Source organism: Mercenaria mercenaria, chromosome 7 (assembly GCF_021730395.1).
Source record: "Mercenaria mercenaria strain notata chromosome 7, MADL_Memer_1, whole genome shotgun sequence".
In the NCBI taxonomy this organism is placed as follows: Eukaryota; Metazoa; Mollusca; class Bivalvia; order Venerida; family Veneridae; genus Mercenaria; species Mercenaria mercenaria.
In genome coordinates this window covers 71,847,077-71,872,241 of record NC_069367.1, presented here as the reverse complement: position 1 = coordinate 71,872,241, position 25,165 = coordinate 71,847,077, and the positions used below count along the sequence as shown (strand labels likewise).

Genomic DNA, 25,165 nt, shown 5'->3' with positions numbered 1-25,165 from the left:
CGAATATGCATTTGTTAAAGCGGGATCAGTTGGCCTATTTTAGAAATAAATAAAAATAATAAATAAAAAAATCCTTTAATTGATTTTTTCTCATGTATCTAATCAAACTTGATTTGTAGCATCTTTATTAGGCCCGCAGCCAACTTTGTTCAGCTGGGACATTTAACCCCTTTTAGGGGCTGCTAGAGCTATTTTGTTACAAATGGGGATAGGGACCAATTTAGCTAAAAATATAAACACGTTTAATGACCTCTTCTCGTGAACCGCTTCATGAATCTTCATCAAACTACTGCTGTAATTATTCGTCTAAGGATAAACGAAACAAAATTGCAATCCTACGAAACCTTTGCGAAAAATTAAAAGAGAACCATTTAAATTATTAAAGTGCGGTGTTTAGTTTTGCAATTTGAAAAATGTTAGATGAAAGATGAATGTTAGATGAAAAATTCATAAACTTCTTTCCTTATTACAATTCGCCGACCATCATTTTTAAAGATATTTCTTGTTTAACCTAGTTTCGGTTATACTAAATAATCGAGGTGTCTGTTAAAAGAGGACCGTTCATTAGCAAGTAATTACCGCGACGTCTTTCAACAAAATCATCTTACTGCTATATTTCATTTAATGGCGGACAAACTTGAAAGGAATAACCCCTTACTTAACCCATCTTTGTTAACAATATATGTAACGGATCTTTACTTCTGCGGGCAAGTTTAGACTACTAGTAAAATATTGATAAACGTCTGAAATTTATTAGTAATTGATCATTAGCCAGTGCCCAATTAGTAAGCCCTATTTTAAACAGTTATATCCCGGTGGCATCTCTTTCTGACGGTATAAGCAAACAAACGGAGGTATTTATAGCACAAACCTTATAAATTAAATAAAGACTGTAAAACTGTAAACAACAAAGTGTCCTACCTATATAGTTTGAATATCTTCCTGAAAACAGGTTTCCATCCTTATCAAATCAAAACAAATACGGCGGCACTCACATTAGTGTAATATGTGTATGACGTCATCACTTTCCGCCGATATGATGTAAATTACAGTCACTGCCCAAAAATACCGCAATACATGTTTTTTCTTCAAAGTTTAAATTTGACACATGTCCAACAGTAACTAAACACTAAATTTGTAACCTTTTCAACACTTCTTTAGGTTTTTAGCAGTTTTTTTATAAATGTGAACACAACAGAACACTATGTACAATGTAATGGCAAATGTTAATGTTACAGTTTACTCCTCTGTACCTGTGCACTTTGGACACAGGAAGGAGTCACCTCTTCTAATAACTCTGACTGGGGAACAGAATCCAAGGTGTACCCAGCCATTGCATTTATCACAGCATGCCCAAGAGACTATGGTTAGACTGATGCAATTCTTGAGCTCCTCAGGATGGAATTTTTGACAAATACAGCACACATCAGTGTCATCTTCAGATTCAGAAGAGGAAGAGTATTCTGTCTGGGCTGTCTGAATACCAGATGTACTAAGAATGGGTTCAGTGACGGTATGTGTTTTCTTTAAGTTAGTTTTCTTTTTATCTGCTGCTACAACTCTTTTCCCTGGAGCAGTTTGCTTTTTTTTCAGACTTGGTTTGGCATTACTTTTTACATGTTCTTTGATTTTTTCATAGACAATTTGTTCAGTAATAGGTTTCCCACTCACAACTTTACTTAAGGTATTTCTTACCTTTTTAACTGGAACATGTTTCAAAATTTCCCCACCTCTCTTTTCCAGGAAGAGCCTTGCATCAGTATTGCAGTCATTAACAGCCAGGGCCTGTTCTTGTTCATGGTTCTCTGTGGTATCAGGTGCTGGTCTAAAAACTGAAGCAGGTGCAAGAGCAGAATCTGCACTACATTTGGGTTAAATGGATATACCCCACAATGTTTGAAGGCGGACTTGATGTTACTTGCAGAAAGAGAAGAAGTGTATGCCTTACAGCCAATCTTGCACACATCAAATCTGGTAATCAAACAACCTCCAGACTGTCGAAGGTGTTGATGACAGGCATGATTCCAGGCAATTTCAAAAGGCCCGTAACAACTTACGTCCAGAGGCTGTAGTAAATGGCTACAGTGAGGGGGGAGAACAAACAAAACAATACCATACTTCTGTGCCCACTCAATCAGCCGCAAGGAAACATGACTTCTGTGACCATCATACAATACAAGCACCTTACTGCCGTCAGCCCGAGAGAGTAGATGTGGCTCTAGATGCTCTGTCATATACTTTGTGAACACTTCAGTGTTAGACCAGCCAGATTCTGATACTGTTCCAGACGTGCCAGAAGTACAGCCTTCAAGTAGACCTGGAAGCATCCTAACACCAGGAAATACGAAAAAGGGCGGCACCTGTATAAAAAATGAAAGGGAGGTGATCAATAAAACAACATGAAAGGGAGGTGATCAATAAAACAACATGAACATTGTTTTATCATTTTATATGATATTTATAGACAGATTACCTAATTATAACCAGTCAGTTATATATTACCTAACTATTATTAGTCAGTTATATTAAGAATTTAGTATTGCAACAACTACATTTTTTGCATCTAACAAATTGTTTGGAAAAATTATACATAATACAAATTTAAAAAAAATCTATGTACATGTATATATGATTGTATATTTCATGTATGTTAACTATAAATAACAGTATGCATTAAAAATTTGCAAATTCTTAAGTGAAAATATCTTAATTAATAGTGCAACATAAAAATACGTAATGTGAAAATTTACTTGGTTTCCAACAGCATTTCCTCCACCAATCACAGTGACTGTTTTCGACTTTCCACATGTAACAGCCTGTGGTTTATAATGAGTACCTTTGACAATTTTTGGTGGCTTATGTTCAAGTGAAAGACCTTTCTCACCAATATTATAAATGCAATGTGGTTTATCTTTTAAGTTGTATTTGGTGAAAATTTTGTTTAGTTCATTGAAGTACTGGTCAATAGCTGTGCGGGTTGCACTTCTTGCTCTTGCCATCTCCAAAGATCTAGGTTTCACAACTTTAATGCTAGGCCGTCGGTTCAGAAAGTTATAAAACCACTGTTTAGAAAGAGGTTTGTCTTGTTCTCTTAGGCCAAGATGCACAGCATAATCTGAGGCTAAGTTAATTGTTTCCTGCCGGGTATATCCAAAACCAATCTCAGCCATTGTAATAAGGTGCTGACTCAGAAATGTTTCCTGTTCTTGTGAGAATAGAGGAGGAGTACCAGACTTAAGGACATCTACTGATGTTTTTCCTCTTATTCTATCTTTTAATGTTGTAATTGGTATGCCAAACTGTTTGGCAACACGTTCCACAGGTAGATGGTGTTCTTTTACCATGTTATATGCATCTGTAACATCCTGAGGGGTGTAAGTAGTTCTGTACTTCCTCTTAACAGTACTTTGAAACTACAAGAAAAAATACTACCACTCATAAGAAGGTAGGTAAAAATGGATCGAATTTTTGGAAACACCCTGTACATGAAACGCAAAAGTTGATGACGTCATCAATGCATATGATGTCACAATGCAGACGAGGAATGTTTTGGTTATTGAAAAAATACTTTATAATGATGAATTTTATGATTTTTTAATTGGAATTTTTGGAATTAACAAAAGAACATGTAAGAAGGTAAGTTATATATTTTTTAGAGTAGAATTACCTGTCTTATTTCCATTTTTTTATCCGGCTGTCAAAATGAACGAACTCCTCCCCTTGTTTACAGTGCGGTCAAATCAAGCGTGAAATATCCTCTCGCGAGATTACAGAAAGCCCTAAATGCCAACCGTCAGAAAGACAAGTACGTCGGAAAGAGATGCCGAAGGGATACTTGTCATAAGTTTAAGTGCGTATGTTTAGTATTCAATTTGATATTTTAATATTTTAATGGCGTGGTTTTAAGGGGCCTTACGTTTGATTTAAAGTCATTGCTCACCATTGCGATTTAAGAATTTATCATTAAATCGATTTTAAACGTTGTTTTTTTTAAGTAAGTAACCTTTCTTCGGGTTGTGATAGTACATAGTTCACGCAGTGCCATCAAAGCTCGTTTCGATAATTTTGGCCAGTTTGCGCCTTTTGTCATTAGAACAGGCCATTATGGAAAATATTGTGAATACTTTCACCAACGCAGATGAGCTGAAGAAGGGGGATACAAGATTCACCGGGGTTGCGATTACTGTAAGGTATTTTAAAAAAAACCTTTGTTACAATACTAATAAATGAAAAAGCCATATTTTTCTTTACATCTTTCATTGCCCAAGCTTGCATTCCTAATACAGACTATATGTTCGACTAAAATAAGATAAACTAAAGTCATCATTCGACTTCTTACAATGCACATCGAATCATTTTAAAATGTCCTTCATTTTGCGTCCTGAGAATCGGTTCATGATGTAATATACGTAATGTACATCTGAATCTGTATCCTGTATCTGATTGAAGTTCATCCAATAAGGTTTCTTAACACTTGGTCAAAAAGAACTTTGGTGTGCTCTGGTCTGGTACCCAGTGAATCGAAATATTCGTCTGGTCTTCTCATAAATAAAAAATCTCATAATAAGAGGCCACCAAGTGCTTTCCTGATCCATGGTTCGTGTCTGTATTTAAAATGACATATTGTTCCCACGTATTTGATCCGCAACACATATTACCACGGGGTACTTTTTTAACATTTCCTTGAGTTTATAGTTACTCATTTTTAAAATTTATATTTGTTCCAGTCTATTAGTGATGGGCCGATTATCGGCGACAATCGAATAATCGTCGCCGTGGCATTCATGATAGCGATCGCCGACTTCATTTTTGCCTGGCCGATTAATTACTTTGCACTCCAAACGGATAATTTAGTTGTCTGTAACCTCTTTCTTTCTGGTATTTATGGTTCTTTCGGGGGCAATTACGCCAAGGGAAACTACTCTTACATAAATATGGCTTCCAGCACATGCAACGAAGAAAACTCAAAATCAAATGTACTCCCAGCTTCTGTTTTGGAATACATTGAAATTATTTATGACCATCCAAGCGCAAAAGCCGCTTCCAGGTGTTGGAAGCTGTTTGGTGTTTATAAGGTAAAGCCGGGAAAGCCGTCTTCAGATACGTTGGACATGAGTACAGCTGTTTGCAAAATATGTCGCAAGACATACGCAAATAAAGGTAATTTTAGTTTTAGAATTTTACGTGATTGAATAAATAAGTTTTTAATATATATTTTGCAGTATTCCAAGTATTTTTTATTTCCTCACAAAATATCATTGTCAGAATCAATACTGTAAAGATGGAGATAGTTGATGGGTTTTTTTTTTTGTTTGTTTAATAAGCATTCACCTCATTCTGTTTAAATTTGATAGTTTTCATCTGAAAGATTGTAATTTTTAAGTTATGTTAATCTTTTTCAATTTTTTTTTTTTTCACTTGAAGCTAAAGACACTGTGTCTTGCAGAATTTTGCAAGGGGGGATTTTGTTTCAAATTATGTTTTATCCTGAAATCTAACATAACTTACAATTTCTTATCTCTTTGTGTTTTAGCTAATACATCAAACTTCCTGGACCACATTGACACAATGCATCCGTACCACTCTGGTGCATGCCGGTCAGGCGGTAAAAAGGACAAACAACTTGTGCAACCTAAATTGTCGTTTGAAAAGCCAAACCGTTCTGTTGAGAGGACGAAAGCATTGGACGATGCAGTCATGAAACTCATAGTAGGGAAAGTGTTACCTGTCAGCCTTGTAGACAATGAGTATTTTAAGCAGTTTGTTGGTCTTCTGGATCCAAAGTAAGAAATTACATTTCATCATACAAAGTAATGTTAAATATATTCAACTTTTAAAAGTGAAAAACTAAATTTTACTTGACTTATTTCAAATGTTGCTCTAAGTGTAATTAATTGCTAGTTTCTTGTATGTTAGTAGTACAGTTAATGTAAGAATTTCATAAGCAGCTTATAAATTTAAGAATTTAAATGGTTTCTTATTATTTTGTTGTTGTCAATTTTGTGTTTGTTTTTCAGCACACTTGACCAGATTCATTTAAATGTTTTTAAAAAATTATTCAAAACTTATCTTGAAACAGTTACTTGGATTGGCTTGTGGTACACTGTAAGTTGGCTGTGTAAAGCAACTATGCATGCAGTTGCGCTAGAAGACCACAGGGGCAACCCTGTACCTGAGTCTCTGCACTCTAGTATCACCCCAGCTTCAGTCAGATTTGTAAACCACAAGCCATCTTATACATCATACAAATTTTACAAAATCACTAGCAAGTATAGCAGTTTTGATTATTGCAAACAATGCATCTTGATAGTGATGAAAAGTTTTTTAAAAAATTTATTTGCGTTATATTTAGATGTTTTGGAGATTATATATGATTTTTGATGGACTGGTCAGGATTAACCAGCAATACAACACATGTACTTAAATAATTGTTTTCACTATCAGGTACAAATTACCAAGCCGGAGAGACCTTGTACGTGGTTTAGAGAAGAAGCAGGATGAAATGAAAGCAAAAATTAGTGAGGACATCAAAGATAGTACCAGTATTGCTATAACTCATGATGGATGGACAAGTTTAAATACAGAAAGCTATAACACAACAACTGCACATTTTCTTGACAAAGACTGGAACATGAAAACTGCTGTTTTTGGGAGTAAAAAGATGGAAGGGTCACATACCTCTGAAAATATAGCAGAGTCACTTACGACAAAGAATGAGTGGAAGCTGCAAACGGTTGTAGCCACCACCGACAATGCAGCTAATGAAAAAAAAGGCATTTCAGATCTTAAAGTGGGAACGATTTGGGTGTTATGGTCACAGAATCAATTTAATTGTTAGAAATGCACTTGAAGTGCCAGAAATCAGGAAAATTCTTGCAAAATCAAGGAAATTAGTTACTTTCTTCCATTCTTCCTCATCTTGCACAGAAAAGCTTTATTCAAAACAGAAACTTTTGTTGCCACCCCGAAAAGCTGACCATAAACTGCAAATGGATGTGGTAACACGATGGAATTCCACTCTTGACATGCTAGTTAGATTACTAGAAATTATGCCAGCTATAACGGCCTTAGCTAATGATGAAACAATAAGCAAAGCAGCTAGTACAACAATAAAAAATTGTGCTTTTAATTTTGATGAAATTGAAAATGCTGAGCAAGTAGTTGCTTTGTTACAGCCCTTTAAGAAAGCGACAGAACTAGTGCAGAACTAGTGCCCACCATGCACAAAGTTCTACCTGTTGTTCTAAAGCTGTCACGAGCTGTGGAAATAAATGAAAATGATTTGCCATTGATCAAGGCACTTAAGATAAAAATGCCAAGTGAACTTACTAAAAAAATAAGATTTAAATACGGTTTTTTTAAGTGTTTTATTCCTTTTAATCATTTCTGAAGTACTTCACATGGAATAATGATAACAAAAAAGCATTGTGTATGTTTAAAACCAAGTTAAAGGTTAACTTACAGATATGCAACTAAAACAAGTTATAACTAACCGATTATCCGATTATGTCCGATTAATCGAATCGGTTGGCTTATCCGATTGTTCCGATTAATCGGTTGGCAAATGTAACCGATTTGCCCATCATTACAGTCTATAGTATCTTGCGTCATGCGATATTTCTTACGTCATGGGCTGTATAAATCATAGCTCATAGTTCTGTCCATGCCGTTCCTATGTCGTATCAGATCGCTATGCTTTTGTGACTGTCTGATTTCCGACCTAGCGATTACAACCGCTTTAGCTACGGCTGTCACTAGTTTTACTGCGGGAAGTTCCTCCCCTTTTTGTCCTTGTTTTATAGCTCGTTTCTCTTCAAACTCGGCCATTTTTCTTAGATGAGCGCCACTACCTACGATGTGATGATCTTTATGATCAGGACGTACGAATCCGTCTCTCAAGTTTTTGAAATGTTCATACTACTTATCCGGATCCGAAATATACGGTATCCATTTTCTCTGCTTATGATCGTACTCTTCTAAGGAGCCCATTTCAGAGTTGTGAATGTCAAAGCAAGGCGATTCTTCTTAAAAGGTATATTCATTTTCATCTGATTCTCGTTCGCTTTCATTATTATCCACCATCGTATATTTTTCTTTGCTTTCGTGATTGAACCACAACGCTTTAAATTGGTCTTTTTTCAGTGTAACGGCTTGCCGAATAGATTCTTTGACAGACATGCCGTGTTGTCCCCTAAGCTTCTTAGCCGACTGTAGAATCTACTGCTGTGTAGGATCTTCTTGTAGCTCATAAAAATCAAATAGAAATCAAGCATAATTTTGTCTCAGTTTCTTTCTTAGTTGAGGAAAATCGTCATTAGCAGTGCAACGGTAAGCCTCTTCAAAAGAGAGTCATTGTTCTGTATACTGGTTTACTTTAGCATTAAATTGTTCTTTTATAGATTGTCTGAGAGGATCCTGAAAACGCTTATCCCTTATCTCATGGCGTGATCGCTCTTCTTTACGCTCAATTTTTCTACGTTTACCAGGAGGTCCCTTAAATAAAGGTCATTTCTGTATAAAGTTATCATGATCTTCATCATAATTATTGTGGTCCACACTATAGTTTCCTTCGCCACTGAAATAGTGTTTTAGTTTATATTCGCCATATATTTGTTTTCTCTTTCTCGGATCATCTACTTTAAAAATGTAACCACGCAAACGATGTTGTTCCGGTGTGCTCGACTTTAGGTTTATTACCAAATAACTGTGCGATCGTGATGTCACTTGTTCAAATCGTTTCATAAAGATGTTATTTAAAGAGGGGTAAATTCTCTTTGCCAGTGTGGCTACTTGCTGCCTGTCAATAGGATTATTAAATAGCACCAGATACTGCGCATTTAAAGCAATATCTCTACAGGCTTTACCTTGGGGGAACAAATTTTGGGAGAATTGACACGATAGATATGTGGTGAATACCCTTCGTAAAGAGGTCAGCGATTCTTTAATCGCATTTAGCTTCAGTCATCAAGTCGTCAAAGACCAGCAGGTTCCTTTAATTGTTATTTATATATTGGGAATCGTTTAAGTCGTCTAGAACACTGTGTACATATTCGACCCTGGGAATTTCACGCTGAAGATCGTCGTACAAAGGTTACCATTGCTCATAACGCGATACGATACGCTGAGGCTTAGGTCTGACGTGATTTGATAAGAGCAGTTTTCTCGTACATTCCGTTTCCACTTTTCCACTACTACTAAGACCTGAAACGACCATAGAAAATTGATGTTGAAACGTCATCTCTCTTGTAGTATCATATATTTGTAATGATGGCGAATAACTTCCAGTGTCCGCCTCTTTCCTATGCTTATTACGTTTTAACGGAATTCAAGAACTCTGAGAACCTGTTGAAAACAAATCGTACCAAAAACTCTATTGCATAATAATGTAAATAATCAATCTCAAATTACCACAAACAGTTCTGAAAAATACTCTCTTGATTTAAAATTACGAAAGAAATGATTGAATATTAACCATCTATACGTTAAAGGTCTGAATAATGATGAAACATTCAATGAAATACGCCTTATTCTAAATTCACCTGAAAACAAAATTGATATATTTGGCATTTCGGAAACTAAAATTAGAGATGATATGTTGGATCCTACAATTATAATAAAAGGATACAAAGGTCCATTTAGAAAGGATAACGATACGCGAAATGGTGGTGGTAGCATAAATGTATGTGTAATGAATCATATTGATGTAAAGCGTAGACACGGTCTTGAAACAAGTGAAACTGAATCAGTTTTACTTAAGATACGTTTAAAATGTAAATCATTTATTGTTTTTCAAATGTATCGTCATTCCTTGAAAACGTTGAGTGGAAAGTTCATTTTGAAAATTTATAGATAATATGTATGAAGAAGATAAGGAAATTATTATCCTAGGTGATATTATTCGTAATTTCCTGACTGAAAACATTAAAACTGAATGGTCTGACTATATAAGTTCATTAGGATTAGAACAGTTAGTTTAAGATCCGACTAGGGTTACAGGCAAAAGTAGTACACTTATTGATCATCGTTTTTAAGAAATACAGGAAAGTTTCATCAATATCTAAAGTTTAGGTTCTTATGTTCTATTTCAGTCAAGGCTGGGGTTTAGACTTAAGAGAGGAAAGGCCAGTAGGTTTTGCCTCTTCTCTTCCCTGCTTCCTCTTTGGAGCAAAACATTGAGAGATAATGTGTCCAGGTTTCCTGCAGTAACTGCAAGTAGGTAGAGACAAGGGTTTTTTAGTAGGTTTATTACCTGAATGTTCAGCGGGTGAATTACGTGAAAAGTTTGACTTTTGAGAACTTCCTGTATTAGAATTATTACCAGATGAGACCCTAGAATTATTTTGCGGAAAATATGGTTTCTTGTTCAAATAATTTGGTTTGTTGAAGGACATTTTATGAGTTAAAATCATCAGCCAATCTAGCAGCCTCTTCTAAATTTTCAACCTGTTTTTCATCCAAGAAAGTTTTGACCTAGGTGCCAGCACTTCTTGAATTCTTCAGTTAACATCAACTGCCTAAGTTTGTCATAGCTAGTACCTATCTTCTTTGATGTACACCACCTATCAAATAACTGTTCTTTAACTCGGGCAAATTCAACGTGAGTCTTGTCAGACTCCTTTCTGCAATTTCGAAATTTGTGCCTCTAAGCCTCAGTAACGAGCTCATAACCTTTCAAAATTAAATATTTGACATAATTTGAGCTTTCTTCTACAGATAGCTGGGTATAAATTTCACGAGTTTTGCCAATCAAAACGCTTTGTAAAAGAAGACTCCAATTTTCGTTAAGCCATTTAAGGTTTTCAGCTATTTTCTCAAATTGCATGAAATATTTGTCAACTTCTTTTTCTTGAAATGGTGGAACTAACCTAATATGTTTGGTGACATCAAAGTGAGAAGGACTTGCAGGTTCTGCACTTCTACTTGCCAATTCTAACATTTTCATTTTTAAATTCGTATTGCATTTTTTTCTTCTTTCTCTCTTTCTCTTTCTTCCCATTCTCTCTCCACCATTTCTAACTTTTTCATTCTTTCTTCTTTCTCTCTTTCTCTTTCTTCCCTTTCTCTCTCCATTTCTAACTTTTTCATACTTTCTTCTCTCTCCATTTCTCTTTCTTGAAGTTCCAACTTCAACTGCAATTCCCTTAATTTCAAATCTGATTGAGTTTCTACAATTAATGACTCAGCACATGAGTAAAAAATATCTTCATCTATAAAATACTGAACAAGAATGTTCTTAATTTCTTGTTTGAGCATGGAAGACTTTACTTCAGAAATATTATAATGCTTGGCAAGCAGAAGTAAATCAGATTTCTTAGCTAACTTGAACATCTCCTGGGATGGCTAAGCCACAAACTTATCAAATTCAAATGACATTTTGATAGCTGCAGGTATGTATACTGTACCAAAAATAAAGTCTAAGAAGTTTTCCAATACAAAATAATCTGTAAAATTTGGCTATAAAGTTTCAAGATATTAAATTCAAAATATTAAATTCAAAAATATAGCCGTCAATGATATATCCCGGACGAGCCCCCAATTTCTGTTACGTCAGAGGGTAACAATTTCTTGTTAAGTTAATAAAAATAACAGAAAGACAAACCAGCAACTATAACAATAACAAAATTTTATTCATGAATTTAAGTAAAAATCCAAATACCTTTGAAAATGACAAAAAGCTTTAAAATCAAATCTAATAACTAAAATAGTCCAAATCCAGTCCAGGTCAAATTTAAATCCAGTCAGAATGAATCCCACAATCTTTCACACAGTTCAAAAGTAATATCCAAAATTTATAATTCCTCTCTTCAAAGATAACTTATAAAATCCAGAAATTTTCAAATAATCCTTCCAAATATTAAATATCCAAACTGGTAATAATATGTTCTTTTAAGAAATACAGGAAAGTTTCATCAATATCTACAGTTTAGGTTCTTAGGTTCTATTTCAATCTAAAACATCTGACTATTTATTGTATCATGGAAGGTTTCAGAATTTTCAGGTAACAATAAGAACTAAAAGAATTTTCCGGACAGTCTTTTCTAAAAATAACTGACATACACTGTTTATCAATAATTTATACATTACTGAAAGACTTTTCTAGATTAAAGGAGAATGTTATAGTAAATACAGAATAATGTCTTAAAACAAGGTCAGCAAACCATGTTTTGCCCCAGGAAAATAAAAACAATATATATACATAACAATATACAAACATTCCGCAAAATATAACATCAGTTGATAGCTAATATCGGAAGCAGCGATCATTTCCCACTGTTCTGCAATCGGAGGATTTATGAAAATTTAAAATCTGCTAATCACGAAACACTCACTTTTCGATATTTCAAGCATTTTAATGAAAACTTTTTTTGTAATGATCTTCTAGAAATAAATTAGGATGTAATAAACGACTGCAACAATATTGATAGTATGCTAGAAAAATGGAATACTTTGTATTTAAATGTCATTGATAAATTTGCGCCAACTCAAACTAAGAGAGTAAAGCGTAAATATCAACCAGACTGGTTCTCCACAGAAATTTCACAAGAGATACGGGACCGCGATTCACTTTCACATGACAAAACATCGCCCTTAAATAAAGAGAAGCGAAATAGAGTTTTAACATTAATTAGACAGCATAGGGAGCGATCGTACGAAAACAGGATTAAAGAAGGGGGAAAAGATCCTAAAACTATATGGAAATTTTTTAAAGAATTTGGAACAAGCAAAAATAGTCAGAATAAAGTAGGGATTGAAAAAATAACCGTCAATAACAAAATCATAACAAATAAACAGGAAAAAGCTAATAATTTTAATGATTAATTTTCTATGACAGCTGAAAACTTAAAAGACCCAGTGCCTTTGTCTGGTTTTTCACATGTCAAAGCCTTTGTAGATTCTAAAGTTTCTGTAGAAAATTTCTTTTCAATTCCGCTAATATCTGTATTTCAAGTTGAAAAGTATTTATCAAATTTTGATGTGTCAAAATCAACAGGACTTGATAATAAAGGGCCAACATTGTTGAAAATTTCATCTCCATTTATAGCGCGTAGTCTAACATCTGTCATTAATTGTAGTAATTTAAACTCAACATTTCCAAGTGTGAGGGAAAATGCTAAAATCAAGCCTTTACATAAAGTCAAGATCAAGATAATGTAAATAATAATAGACCTATTTCAATTTTACCCACCCTATCAAAACTAATTTAAAAAATGTACACGATTCTCTTATGTCTCATTTATCAAATTTCAATTTTTAACACGAAAAGCAACGCGGATTTCGAAAATCTCATTCAACAGAAACTGCAATTACAGTCATGATTGATTCATGGCTAAAAGCTTTAAACGATGGCTATTTAGTATGGGCCGTAGTGATAGACTTACGAAAAACATTTGATCTAGTGGATCATAATTAAGAATTAATAAATATGTCCCTATATTTTATCAGTTAATAAAATATGGGCAGGAGTTCGGATGTGTAATAAATAAATCACAAGTGTTTAGCACGAATGATTTAATATTCGCATCCGAACGACTGCCCATATTTTATTAACTGATAATATTATTGGAACATATTTATTAATTCTTAATTATGATCCATTAGATCAAAGGCTTTTCGGAAGTCTATCATTACGGCCCCTACTAAACCACGCAAATTCTTCGCATTTTAAAGCACTCCGATATTCAGTAATTTTTAATTATAGTATAGTTACTGCTGTGAAAATGTTATTTTCAATAACATTTAAGGTCGGATATAGAAATCATTCAAAATTCATTAATGCAGTTTCTAAAAATAGTACACGTCATACATGATGGCACTGAAACATACACGCCAGAACATGGCGGCATATAAACACGTAAACACTTGAGTCTGGAAGATTGGAACATGAATTAAAAATTATTTACTGTCAAAGTAGAATCTAGTTGACATTTGTGATGCCTACAACAAAGAAATTGTAAACTACGCACACGACCAGATATTTACACATTTAGTCTGTTTAAATAAATATAACATTCTTTCAATGGGAAGGACTGTATGCTGATGCAGAAATAACTCGTAGCCCAGCCCTTTTGTTTTTGTTGTGTGTTAAAAAATGTTTGTAATATTGTGTGTATCTTTGAAACAGAGAGCAATAAAATATGATTAAACTAAACTAAACACGATCAGATATAGATCTAGATGCACCGATGTTGAAGTTGAAACATACCGAAACATTTTCTTACGGTAACCCAAAAATATAAACAATTCTAACACGACCAGCAAATAACCTATATACACATAGAAGAACATCGACCAACGGTTATTTGCGATAACCCATGCGCGTGCAGTGACGTCATCCGATCCAGGTGCGTAGCACGGCCGTAAAAAGAAGTTACCATTCTACCATTCTAACATAACCCGAGTTTTTCGTTCTTATGCGAAACAATATATCACTCAGGCCTACGGCCTTCGTGAAATATTCTTACGCATAAGAACTCAAAACACGGGTTTTTCTACGATAAGCCCCGATTGGGAACTTATTATTTCTTAAAATAAATTCATCGTTATATTAAGAAATTGTTTGTTTCAGAAAATTTGATGCACTTTTTATTACTACTACTTAGCACTGAAAAAGAAGAGTATTTAGTCTGCATATAACGAAAGCAGAGTAGAATCTCACTGTCATGTATCGCATAGGGCGGAATGGAACAGCAATATTTTATCGTAGACTCATGTATAGCGATTTTGCTGTATGTTTATATGGCAACTGCTGCGGATCGTGTTAGAATGTTCTTTTATAAAAGTGGAACTCTACAAAAGTCATGTATCAATTGGTTTATATCATATTTATCGGACCGTCATCAGTTAATACAATTCAGCAACTCCTTATCAAGTTGTTGTAACAAGGTTACACGCGGCGTGCTACAAGGATCAAGTTTAGGGCCTCTATCATTTCTTTTATTTATTAATAACTTGCCACTTACGGTAGGGAATGTAATTAAAGTCTAGGATAAAGGAATTTCTAAATACAGAATATAGAATCTTATTTTATAAAGCATTCAACCGCATATAGATTATTGCTCAATTATATACGGAAGCACAGTCATTAAAACTATACAGAAAATTATAAGATTGCAAACACGTGCATGCAGGATCATATTATGATCAAATTACTCAGCGTCTCTTTTACCAGAAAGCATGTTTTATGTTCAAAATCGCAAATAGTTTATTACCAAACTACCTATGTGAAATGTACAAACAAAAGGAAAGGACAAATGATATGTCTTTGACATTACGGTCAAACACGAACAAACATTTTTATATACCTAAAACACAATCAGAACTTTTCAAAAATAGTTTACTTTATTCAGGTCCAATTGTTAAGAATATTTTACCTATCGATGTAAAATCGTCTAGCTCACTACAGTGTTTAAAATCAAAGTGTAGCAACTGGATGACTATGTCATAAAATAAACATGTTAAAGTGATTTCAAAATTAAGATTATTTGTATTTTTGATGTTCGTTTATGTTTTTATTTCATGTCGTACTTACGGTGATATTTGTTGTAGTTTTTCGTTTTAACTATATTTGTATATATTTGTGGTATTAGAGGGCCTCATGGAAGATTACTGTCAGCTAAATGAGTTACCACTTATAAATACAGAATTTACTTGGTACTTTATTGAGCACTGTGTTATTCATTCATTCATTCATAAATTGCAGCGCGTGAGTCATTTTACACTCCGGTGCGAAACACGAGTTTTTCTAACACCGGAAAACACGGGAAAGTCCTGGCAAGTCAGCAAAATACAGAAAATATGGTATAGATGTTGTACTTTTTTGTCTTTGATAATACACAAACATAGAAAACCCATACTAAGTGAAGAGTTTCATCAATATATCTAAGTATGGAAGAAAAAATCTAGTGGAATCTGTCTCCGTGTTTTCAACAGTTTATCAATAGATAACATGAGAGCAAAGGTTACTTCCCTTTTATTTATGTATAAAATGCTCATTTAAAGTTCGCATAAAACACTTATGTAGAATTAGCTTATTAAACCCTATTTTTCAAAACTTTAGCCGAACTTAGCAAATAAGGCAAACAAAAATATCGTGTGCGATTATTTTCTCTAGTCTGATTTGTAAAATATGTTAATATCTGGCAAGTTTTTATATTGGAAGTATTTTGGGGGAAAGCTAAATTTGATGACATTTATTTCCTTTAATGTACATTTTAATGAAACTTTCACAGTTGTAAATCTACAGTATTAGTCTATAAAATGGTCAAATAAAATTTATCAGTCGACTGAGACAACATTTTACACAGTATATGAAAACAAAACTGTTCAGTAAGTACATACATCTGATGAAATGCATAATAAATTAACATTTTATGCCATACCATCTTGACTCAACGCTAATTCTGTGAATATTGAATACGGTTAATGTGTCCTTTTCAGAGAATTTTTTAATTTCATCTGCTATACTCGGTCCTCATGGGTCACGTACCATTATCTACATGTTTAAAAGGACACCCCTTTAGACTTATGTTCGAAATTTACATTATTTACTAACAGAGTATTTCAATACATGTGTACTTTATTAAGTGAAAACACTTGTGTAGTCAGTGAACTATGTAAGAAATGTATCTTTGCATGAGCTGTTGTGCCGTACTTTATATCTTGTCCATATATATAATTAGCAACTTAATAAATATTAATGACATGTTGCTCTCTGATATAAACATGCATACATCCGAACGCATGCTACTTTAGAATAACATAAATCATATAGATATAAATATGTAAGAAAATTCCTGGGATGCATCAAACTAACAACAGATTTGACTGACTTCTAATGTTTATTCCCGACTGGTTAAATATTTAGAACGAATCTACAATTCCTGTCATAAACAAACACTTCCATTATAAGGTTGGGTATGTTTTGGACTCCAGTAAAAATGTCCTTCTCTCTTTAAGGTAGTTCTGCACGTTTGGATCGAAATTTTATCTACAATGTAGAATTTGATTAAACCCTGATTTTTCAAAACTTCAGAATATACTTAGAAAACTCAGCTATTAAAAAAGATAGGGTCGTGTGCTTGATTTTTGCTTGACTGATTTGAAAAATTTGGACCTCACGCAATTTTTCATAATGGGAGTCTATGGGAAAAATCACAATTTTTATAACATTTTCGCTCATAGAAATTTTTTTTACAATGTAGATTTTAATGAAACCTCTCACGGTCGTTAATAAATATATGGTCTTTAATGTGGTGAAATAAAATGTATAGGTCCGTGTGCTTACTTTTGAGATATTTGACCATGATTAAAGTGACCGCACATTTCAAGGTAATTTTATGACATTATTTTGCATTATTTAACGTGTCAGATGTTTAAATATCATATTTTAACTTAAGAAAGATAGTAACAGTGCCATTGTGAAAACTTTACTCATGGGTTGCCATTAATTCATAAAATGATTTTCATTTCCGTACGCCGAATCCGGGCTTTATTTTACGTTTTCCGGATAAATGACGTTACGCCATCACTCCGGTTTATCAAACGTGCAGAACTACCTTAATTTTCAATACACAGCCTCTCAGTTACATCTGATCCCGGCTTTAAAGCGCCATTTGTCTGACACCAAGGAAGATCTGATGTATGGCGACAAGCGCAGAAACTTTCGTGCGGATCGAAGAATGTTCCTGGTGCACAGTACGATGTAAATACTCTTCTTTTGTAGCAACGATGAAAAATATCACACCTTTCTTGACTTACAACATAGTAGTCACGTTCATCTTTACACTGATACCCACAATCTGTAAAAACACGTGATCATAGTACATAAAAGAACTGTTAAAATAAATAGTTTGTTACTTGTTTACCAGATGTCTAGTCATTAAGCAGCATTATTTCTTGCATTTCTCGTAAACAGGTGTGGTAATGTAAATCAGTGTATGTGCATGTATTTGTAAGTTGGTAAGTGAATGTAAATAGCATAGTAAAAAAGAAGAGAAATATAAATACGTTTAGTTAGATCGCACTCTGGAAGCTCAATTTCTACTTCCAGATCTTCCAAATCATCTTTGTCTAGGTCGTCTAGAAGTGACGATCTTGGCCGACATGTGATTCTCTCGAACTCTGACATCAAATAATCAGGTATGTTTCCAACGCAAGAAATGCTGTATCCATCATAATCGTTGTAAGTGATTGTGCAGGAAAAGTTTACGTCTAAAATATTGAAGATATTGTTATAACTAACTTTTAAAGGTGGTCAGTCAAATTCAAGCAACTTTTCTGACATATTTCATCTTTACAATAAACAAGAAGACCCATAGCACACAGTTAGATCTAAATTAGAAATGTATGATTTATTATTCATATGAAATATTTTATTACTTTTTTATTACTATTTTTAATTTCCGGTTTTAATTTTATATTTGAAAGTGGGATAATTTAGTATTAAAACTGAACCAAAACTGAACCAAAAGGTCAATTTTGAAACAGTGGCACCTTCTAAGTTAGTTTATTTCTAATCTATTTTGGTTGCACAAACAATAAAATCTGTGAAAAGATCCTTTGGAAGCAAAGAATGCAACAAAGAAGAATAATAGCTGACTCGGTTTGATTGAGTCTGCTCATGAGAGGGAATGACCTCTCACGTCCCCTAGCACCGGTTTAAGCGGAACTCTATTACACCTTTGTTGAATGGACTCCATGATTCAAAAGGACCAGAAAATGTAACAACACTGAATCAAAATACGAGGAGACCTTTTACAGCCGCCACACGGCACTTAAAGATTGCTGTTGTGATAGTTAATAAAATTTGTAAAGAAATCCTTTGGAAGCAAAGAATGCAACCAAGATGAATAATAGCAGACTCGGTTTGATTGAGTCTGTTCATGCGAGGTAAAGACAGGTAAAAGGATAATTTGATAAAACAGCATTTCTAATGAATTTAGCCTAAATATTGTATACATGTATTTGTTTATATATATCTTTGACAAATGTAACACAAAAGTTCTCATATTCATATCATTTCTAGGCAAAGTATGTTTATTGAATTTATACATATGTAAACATACATTGGATTTTAATAATATCTCTAGACTAAGTGAATATCTAATATATATTTGGAACCCAGTGAACACGAATAAATTACTTCCGAACAAACCTGTCTTTTAAATGCATTTAGTTTTAAATTTTATTTAAGGTATTTATTCCTGTTTTGTCACGTTTTAAACTTTAATGTTTGCCATTGTTCGATAAACTGTAAGCCCAAGTCAAATTTATATGAAAATTTATTCAGTGAAGTATTAGGATAAAAAAGATTAAAAAAACACATCCACCAATTATCAAACTGCCTTATGATTTTTGTATGTTTTGAAGTTATGTTAGCATAAAAGAGCTCAGCTTCGGTGTAATTCAAAGTCTTAATATGATTATCTTTCTTCATATATCAGATCTCAGGTAAGACTATAAATGTCAACGTTGCTTGATTTGACAAATAAAGGGCAAACAGCTTATACTAGATAAAGAATAGCTTTATTCTTAATTCAAAGGTAACTAATTATTTGTTCATATTAAATTATGTTTAAATCTTTGAAAAAATACAACAGATATAAATACTACAAGGTTTGTCACGGTTAAATTAATTGTCATTTAATGTAATGATTTTGATATAACCGTACTCCTGAGATGCTGTTCCTCTTTGTTCATTTCTGCAAAGAATTCAACAAACGACTGCTCACAGCCTGAGTTTGTTGAACAACCAATTGTAAAATCTGTCTCGTTACTGACTGTATCCTGTGTCAGCGATACATTTACCCGTAATACTTCACCTGAAACAAACATCATACACGTAATGTCATTATTATTTCTATATTTATAATCATTACCATTTGTCCAAACGCAACCACACTATTAATGATACAACATCCTTGTCCGGCTCCGAGTAGCTGTTTTTGCGGGAACTCAAGAGAACCTCGTTACCCGCAAAGATATACCCTCGAACCGGATATTCCCATCTGTATCTACAACCAGTGGTAGAATATTTTACTTGCATACCGTATTTTAAGTTCAATAGTAAATAAAGCGAAACGATAAACACTCTTTGTAGCACTTTTTACTACAGAAGCGTATGTTAAAGTGCCGGACATTGACGTCCGTAACCAGAAATGACCAATGACGTTTAAAAAAACAAGGACGACTATCCAAAAGGGAAAGCCACGTTCTATAAAACGCAGCCTCCCCAAACGTAAACCCAGCACGAGGACAACACACGACCAACAACAAAAGCAAGAACACAAGGACTAAACAAACAAATAAAGAACACATTGGGGCACCGCCTTGGAACGGTCAGTGGCAAAACCACCACTGGGGAGCTTAAACCGGTTTATGGTGCTCCTAGCCTTATTATACTGTAAAGAACAAGTAGCAACTATCAAAGTATTTGATTTTTATCAAATGTACATAAACAATATATCATCAACGCACGAATCACATTACAGCAAGAGTCATCTTGCATGAGGGTGCCAGCTGGGTTTTGCAGGCATGGGTAAAATTACTGGAAATGCCAGTTTCGAGCGCAAGAAGTTGACCTTCCTCGTTATAATGAGTCCACTATTTGTTAAGATGTATGGCTAAATGTGCTATCTTGGTGAAACAAACATTAGACAAACTCTTCTGGAAGTAGAATATGCATATTTCTGTCTACAGTCCTGAAATATTAATTCAGTTGCAATATACAATGTGAAATTTAGAGTTTGCTTAATTAAGCTATTTTGGTGAGAACTCAAATTTTAGCACTGTCGTCAAATGAGACCGCAGCCGAAGCAATAATTCATGCAGCAGGACACTTAACTATGTTATGTCTCTGAAGATAATTTTAGTATTTTCTTATGTGTCATTACCGACGTGTGCAGTGCTGAGCTGGTGAATCTTGTATTTGTCCGTAAGAGTGCTCCTGAATTTTAGATAAAAAAAACACGATTCGTAGAGAAATTTCAATTTTCACGAATCTTTTTTATGTCGGAAGACTCATTTTTTAAACTGTACAAGCGATAGATCTATTAATCGCGTTGACGCTGTTTTAGAAAATGACAAATATTTGGTCATGGGCTTAAAGAAATTTAACTTAGCTCAGCCACTACCTTTATCACAATCCTGTATTAAAGGTTAGTTTTCTGCAGTCCAAGCACTATGGTCACAAATGTATCACCTATTTCCGCGAGCATATCTTGATTTTTTCGAATAAAAGTACATGTATCTATCAAAGAAAAAGTGCAATAAACCAACTTTGAAATTCTTGTGCATACTTCTCAGAGATTTAAATTTCGTAGCGTTCAATGAAATGTTGAATACCTCTCCTATTCACCCGTTACTTTTCATAGGGGCGCAAACATCATAGACTATCATGTGAGAGGCGCAAACATCATGTGGAGGCACAACCTGACATGAGAGGCACAACCTGACATGTGAGATGCACAAACACAGTATAAGAGTCTCAAGCAACTTATGAGTGGTTCAAGGTAATGTATGAGAGGCTCAAACGACAAAATAAGAGGATCAAACAACGTGTGAGAGGTGTTCAAACCAACATGTGAGAGGTACAAACAACATGTGAGATGCTTAAACGACATGCGAGAGTGACTAAGCAAAATATGTAAGGCTCATACTAACATGTGAGGCAGAAATGCAGTGTCAGAGACACTAATAACTTAGTAAAGGAGTGCTTATTATCAGTCAATTCATTGGTCACTAAAGAACTTACTTTTTACAGAAATGCGCACATTTGTATTAACTTCTGTTTTATTTCTATTGTTTCTGAAATTTAGTTGAAATGTTCCGCCAGAACTACACGTGGCCTCCGGTCCGCTAACTTGGAGTATATCATAGTTGTCCAAGTAAGCACTCCACTTCAACTTTTTTTCCTGTAAAAATAAACATTTTATTTACGAAATAATATATCAAAGTCATATATCGTCGAATAAAACCATTGTTAGGAGTTCAGATGCGAAGGACTTATATCATGAGGTAGATATATCATTTCGATTTTCACACGTTATCAAAGAATTTTATCTAACATCTTTAAAGATACCTTAGTCATCAGATATATGCTCGTTTTGTGTGGTTTTCTTCCCAGCGCGCTGCCATGCCGTTAGACGCTATGTCATAATAATTGTGACATACAAACAACTTATGGGTTGCATTATAACGTACAGTTTCAGAATCGGGTAATGTTAGAATCATAACTAACAAATAAGATTGCTATCACTGTCCATAATATAAGGCAAAGCAAAATAATGTTAGAGTTTAAGAAATACAGGTTTTCTCATGAATATTTTGCGGATAAAGTAATAAAATCTATAAAGCTACTAGTATTACTTGGAAGCAAAGAACACAACCAGTCAAAAATAGGTAGCACAATCGGTTTAGGGTTTAGTATAATCTTTTCATAAGAGGTAATTAAATTTGCAAGACAGCAACAACGATTTTATTAGAACTATTATACAGCAGTGTTGATCGGACATCATGATCCAGTTTTGTTTTGTTGCATTATAAAGCTAGAAAAGGCACGGAAACAGATGGACTATAACAACATAGTTTGTTTGCCTATACGTCTTTCATACGTGAAAATGATTAATACAATTATGATACATACATTAAGTTTACAATATTCGATAAAATGATGATGCCTGCCAAAACAGTACGTACAATACAAATGACTGAACATATACCTTTGGATGAACTCCTATAACGAATGGTGTCCCTTTATTGAAGTACGGTGGAGGAGTAACAAAGATATGATGAACATTAGCAAGTTTTACATCTCTTAAACTACAGTTGAAGTGTATGACGCCTCTCAGGTTCACTTCAACCTCTGGACAAAAAGCTAGAAAAAAGACAGACAGACGAGTATAATTTAACATTGAGATACTTGGCTTCATGTGATGATAGAAGCCCTTCATTTAACTGTGTTATAAAAAGCACAGTGCATTATATAGGCTACAAAGCCCTAATTCCATCACCAAAAGGTGATGATAAGAAAAGGAGCTGTCGGCATCTCCGTGGTGCTGCTATCACCGGTTTGAAATTGTGAACATGTAACCAGATTTTCATTTTGTTACAATATTTTAATTGACAGGAGCGCCGTGTTATATAAAGTAATCATAGTGCTGGCTGATAGTACAATTACTCCGGTTATTTTAATTCTGGTTAAAGTCTTGGGAGATAATGCTGAAACAATGTTCCCGATTTATTTATTTTGGCAAGTCTCACTGTTCGAGAATATCTGAGAAATTCAAAGGCTTGAAAAGCCTGATGGTCGATATTCAACTCACAGACATGGAACAAACTTTATTCTGAACTCTAGATTGATTTTGACGTACCCAGGAATAGCTAGACATTTTCAACAATCTTTCCAGTGGTCTGGAGATTCGTCGGATTTTAAAATCCGCTGTTCTCCGCTATATTTAATAAAGAAAAATGTAACATTGGAATCACACATGTTCTTTGTTTAAAGCTGAGATTAAATTGGAAGGCGGTACAAGTTTGAAATGTAATATATCAAAATCGCTACTGGGGCATGCATGCAAGAGACGGCATTCCCCCACTGACCGAATCATGTTTTTTCGCGAGCACTCGATTAAGAAATTGCTGATACGGATGTGATTTTTACAATAAAACACGTTTTCAGGACAAAATAATTTGTTTCAAATTCTCAGCTACTTTCTAGATCGTAAAACCGTACAAGTAAGAGTAAATGCCGGAATTCGAGACCTATTTTGGTATGTATAACTCACGCTTGAATTATAGTCTGATCTGTTTGGGGAAAAATATTAGCTTCTCGCATTTCACCAGTACTGAGTTTTCCAGGAAGCAGATTCAAGAGTGATTCAAATAGGCCTCATGTTTTCATTAATATCCAGCTCAATGAAATCAGTAAAGACGTAAACTAGAAACGCATTTGCTGTCGTCAGCCGACAGGAAAAATATCATCTTGTTTATAGCCATTTAAGCATGTATTCAATTAGTGTTTCTTAGTTTCAGAGTGTTCTTTATTTACCCAGGCATATATATATGAAAAGTTGTGTATTTATAAAAATATCCCAAAAATGGTTTAAGTACAAGTAGTCACAATATAAATTTTGTAGTCAGAAAGATACATATTAAGATTTCAAAAAACGCCTTACATTTCTCCTTCTCGTCTTCTTTATCTACAAACAAAAAGGAGGATTATATATATTAAAATAAGTGATACTACGAACAAAATGGCAAGAAAATAAACATATATCCTACGCGAAAATATGGCTTTTTTTTCCAGAAACTGTAAATACCTGTATATTTGTATTTTTAATTTCAATATTACTAATTTTACTGATGAAAATGTTTTATTAATTAATTAAATTATATCAATTATTTCATAAATTAATTTAATCAGTTACAATCAATATTAGTAATGTCTTGATATCAGGTACAAAGAGCTAATAATACCTGCCGGTTCATCTGGGAGTATTTTGCCTCTTTGCCCTGAAAAAAAGAAAAAAATCCATAACTGATCTTAACCCTGCAGCATTAATACCAATCTGGATTTGACACTTTCTGAGCAAACACATAACATTTTACAGATTCATGATTGATTCTATCTATGGAGAAACAGCATACTTCAATGGATATTTTGCTGACATACAAAATGAAAGCTTAAGAATATATCTGGTTGGAAATTCTATAGATATAAGTCTGGCATTTTGCAGAACTTCGTTTTTACATTCCTTTTGAAATGAGACAGAAGTATTTATATTTACAAAGATGAATCCTTCAAACAGATTTGTGCTTCAGTCACTGATGCATTACTGTGTTTTTGTAGTATGTGTTTGCGCGGGAAAAAAGTGAACTGAAATACTGTTAAAAACGGCGTTATACCCAAAACAAACAAGCAAACTTTTCAATTGTCAAGTTGATGTAAAACAAAGTGAAAATTGATCACATTTGCTATTCTCAATATACTTAAATGACCTTCATACCTACTTTGTAAATAATGCTAATGTAATAATACAACCGTAGAAAATGCGTTTACAAATTATTTGAAATTATTTGTACTACTGTATGCTAACGATATAATTTTTGTTGCAGAATCAGCTACAGACCTCCTATCAGCAATAAATGTATATGCACCATATTGTGA

At 33.9% G+C, this 25,165-nt stretch overlaps 2 protein-coding genes across 5 annotated transcripts in view; both read right to left on the bottom strand.

The window, feature by feature from the left end:
• Positions 1–7,626: 7,626 nt before the first annotated feature.
• LOC128558340 (golgin subfamily A member 6-like protein 22) lies at positions 7,627–11,328 on the bottom strand. The gene is made up of 3 exons (XM_053547268.1): positions 10,960–11,328; positions 10,137–10,206; positions 7,627–7,850 (listed from the first exon to the last, which is right to left on the bottom strand). The coding sequence occupies exons 1-3, from the start codon at positions 11,326–11,328 to the stop codon at positions 7,627–7,629; spliced, it is 663 nt and encodes a 220-aa protein (XP_053403243.1).
• Positions 11,329–11,606: 278 nt separating this feature from the next.
• LOC123553936 (uncharacterized) overlaps positions 11,607–25,165 on the bottom strand; it is a 31,702-nt gene continuing 18,143 nt past the window's right edge. For all 4 annotated transcript variants that reach the window (XM_045343684.2, XM_045343686.2, XM_045343687.2 and 1 more), the window contains 7 exons: positions 24,475–24,510; positions 24,174–24,197; positions 22,719–22,873; positions 21,752–21,911; positions 19,671–19,820; positions 18,007–18,210; positions 11,607–17,798 (listed from right to left, as the gene is read on the bottom strand). In XM_045343684.2, coding sequence (XP_045199619.2) covers positions 17,557–17,798; positions 18,007–18,210; positions 19,671–19,820; positions 21,752–21,911; positions 22,719–22,873; positions 24,174–24,197; positions 24,475–24,510 — 971 coding nt within the window. In that variant the 3' untranslated portion in view covers positions 11,607–17,556. The remainder of the gene's footprint in view (positions 17,799–18,006; positions 18,211–19,670; positions 19,821–21,751; positions 21,912–22,718; positions 22,874–24,173; positions 24,198–24,474; positions 24,511–25,165) is intronic.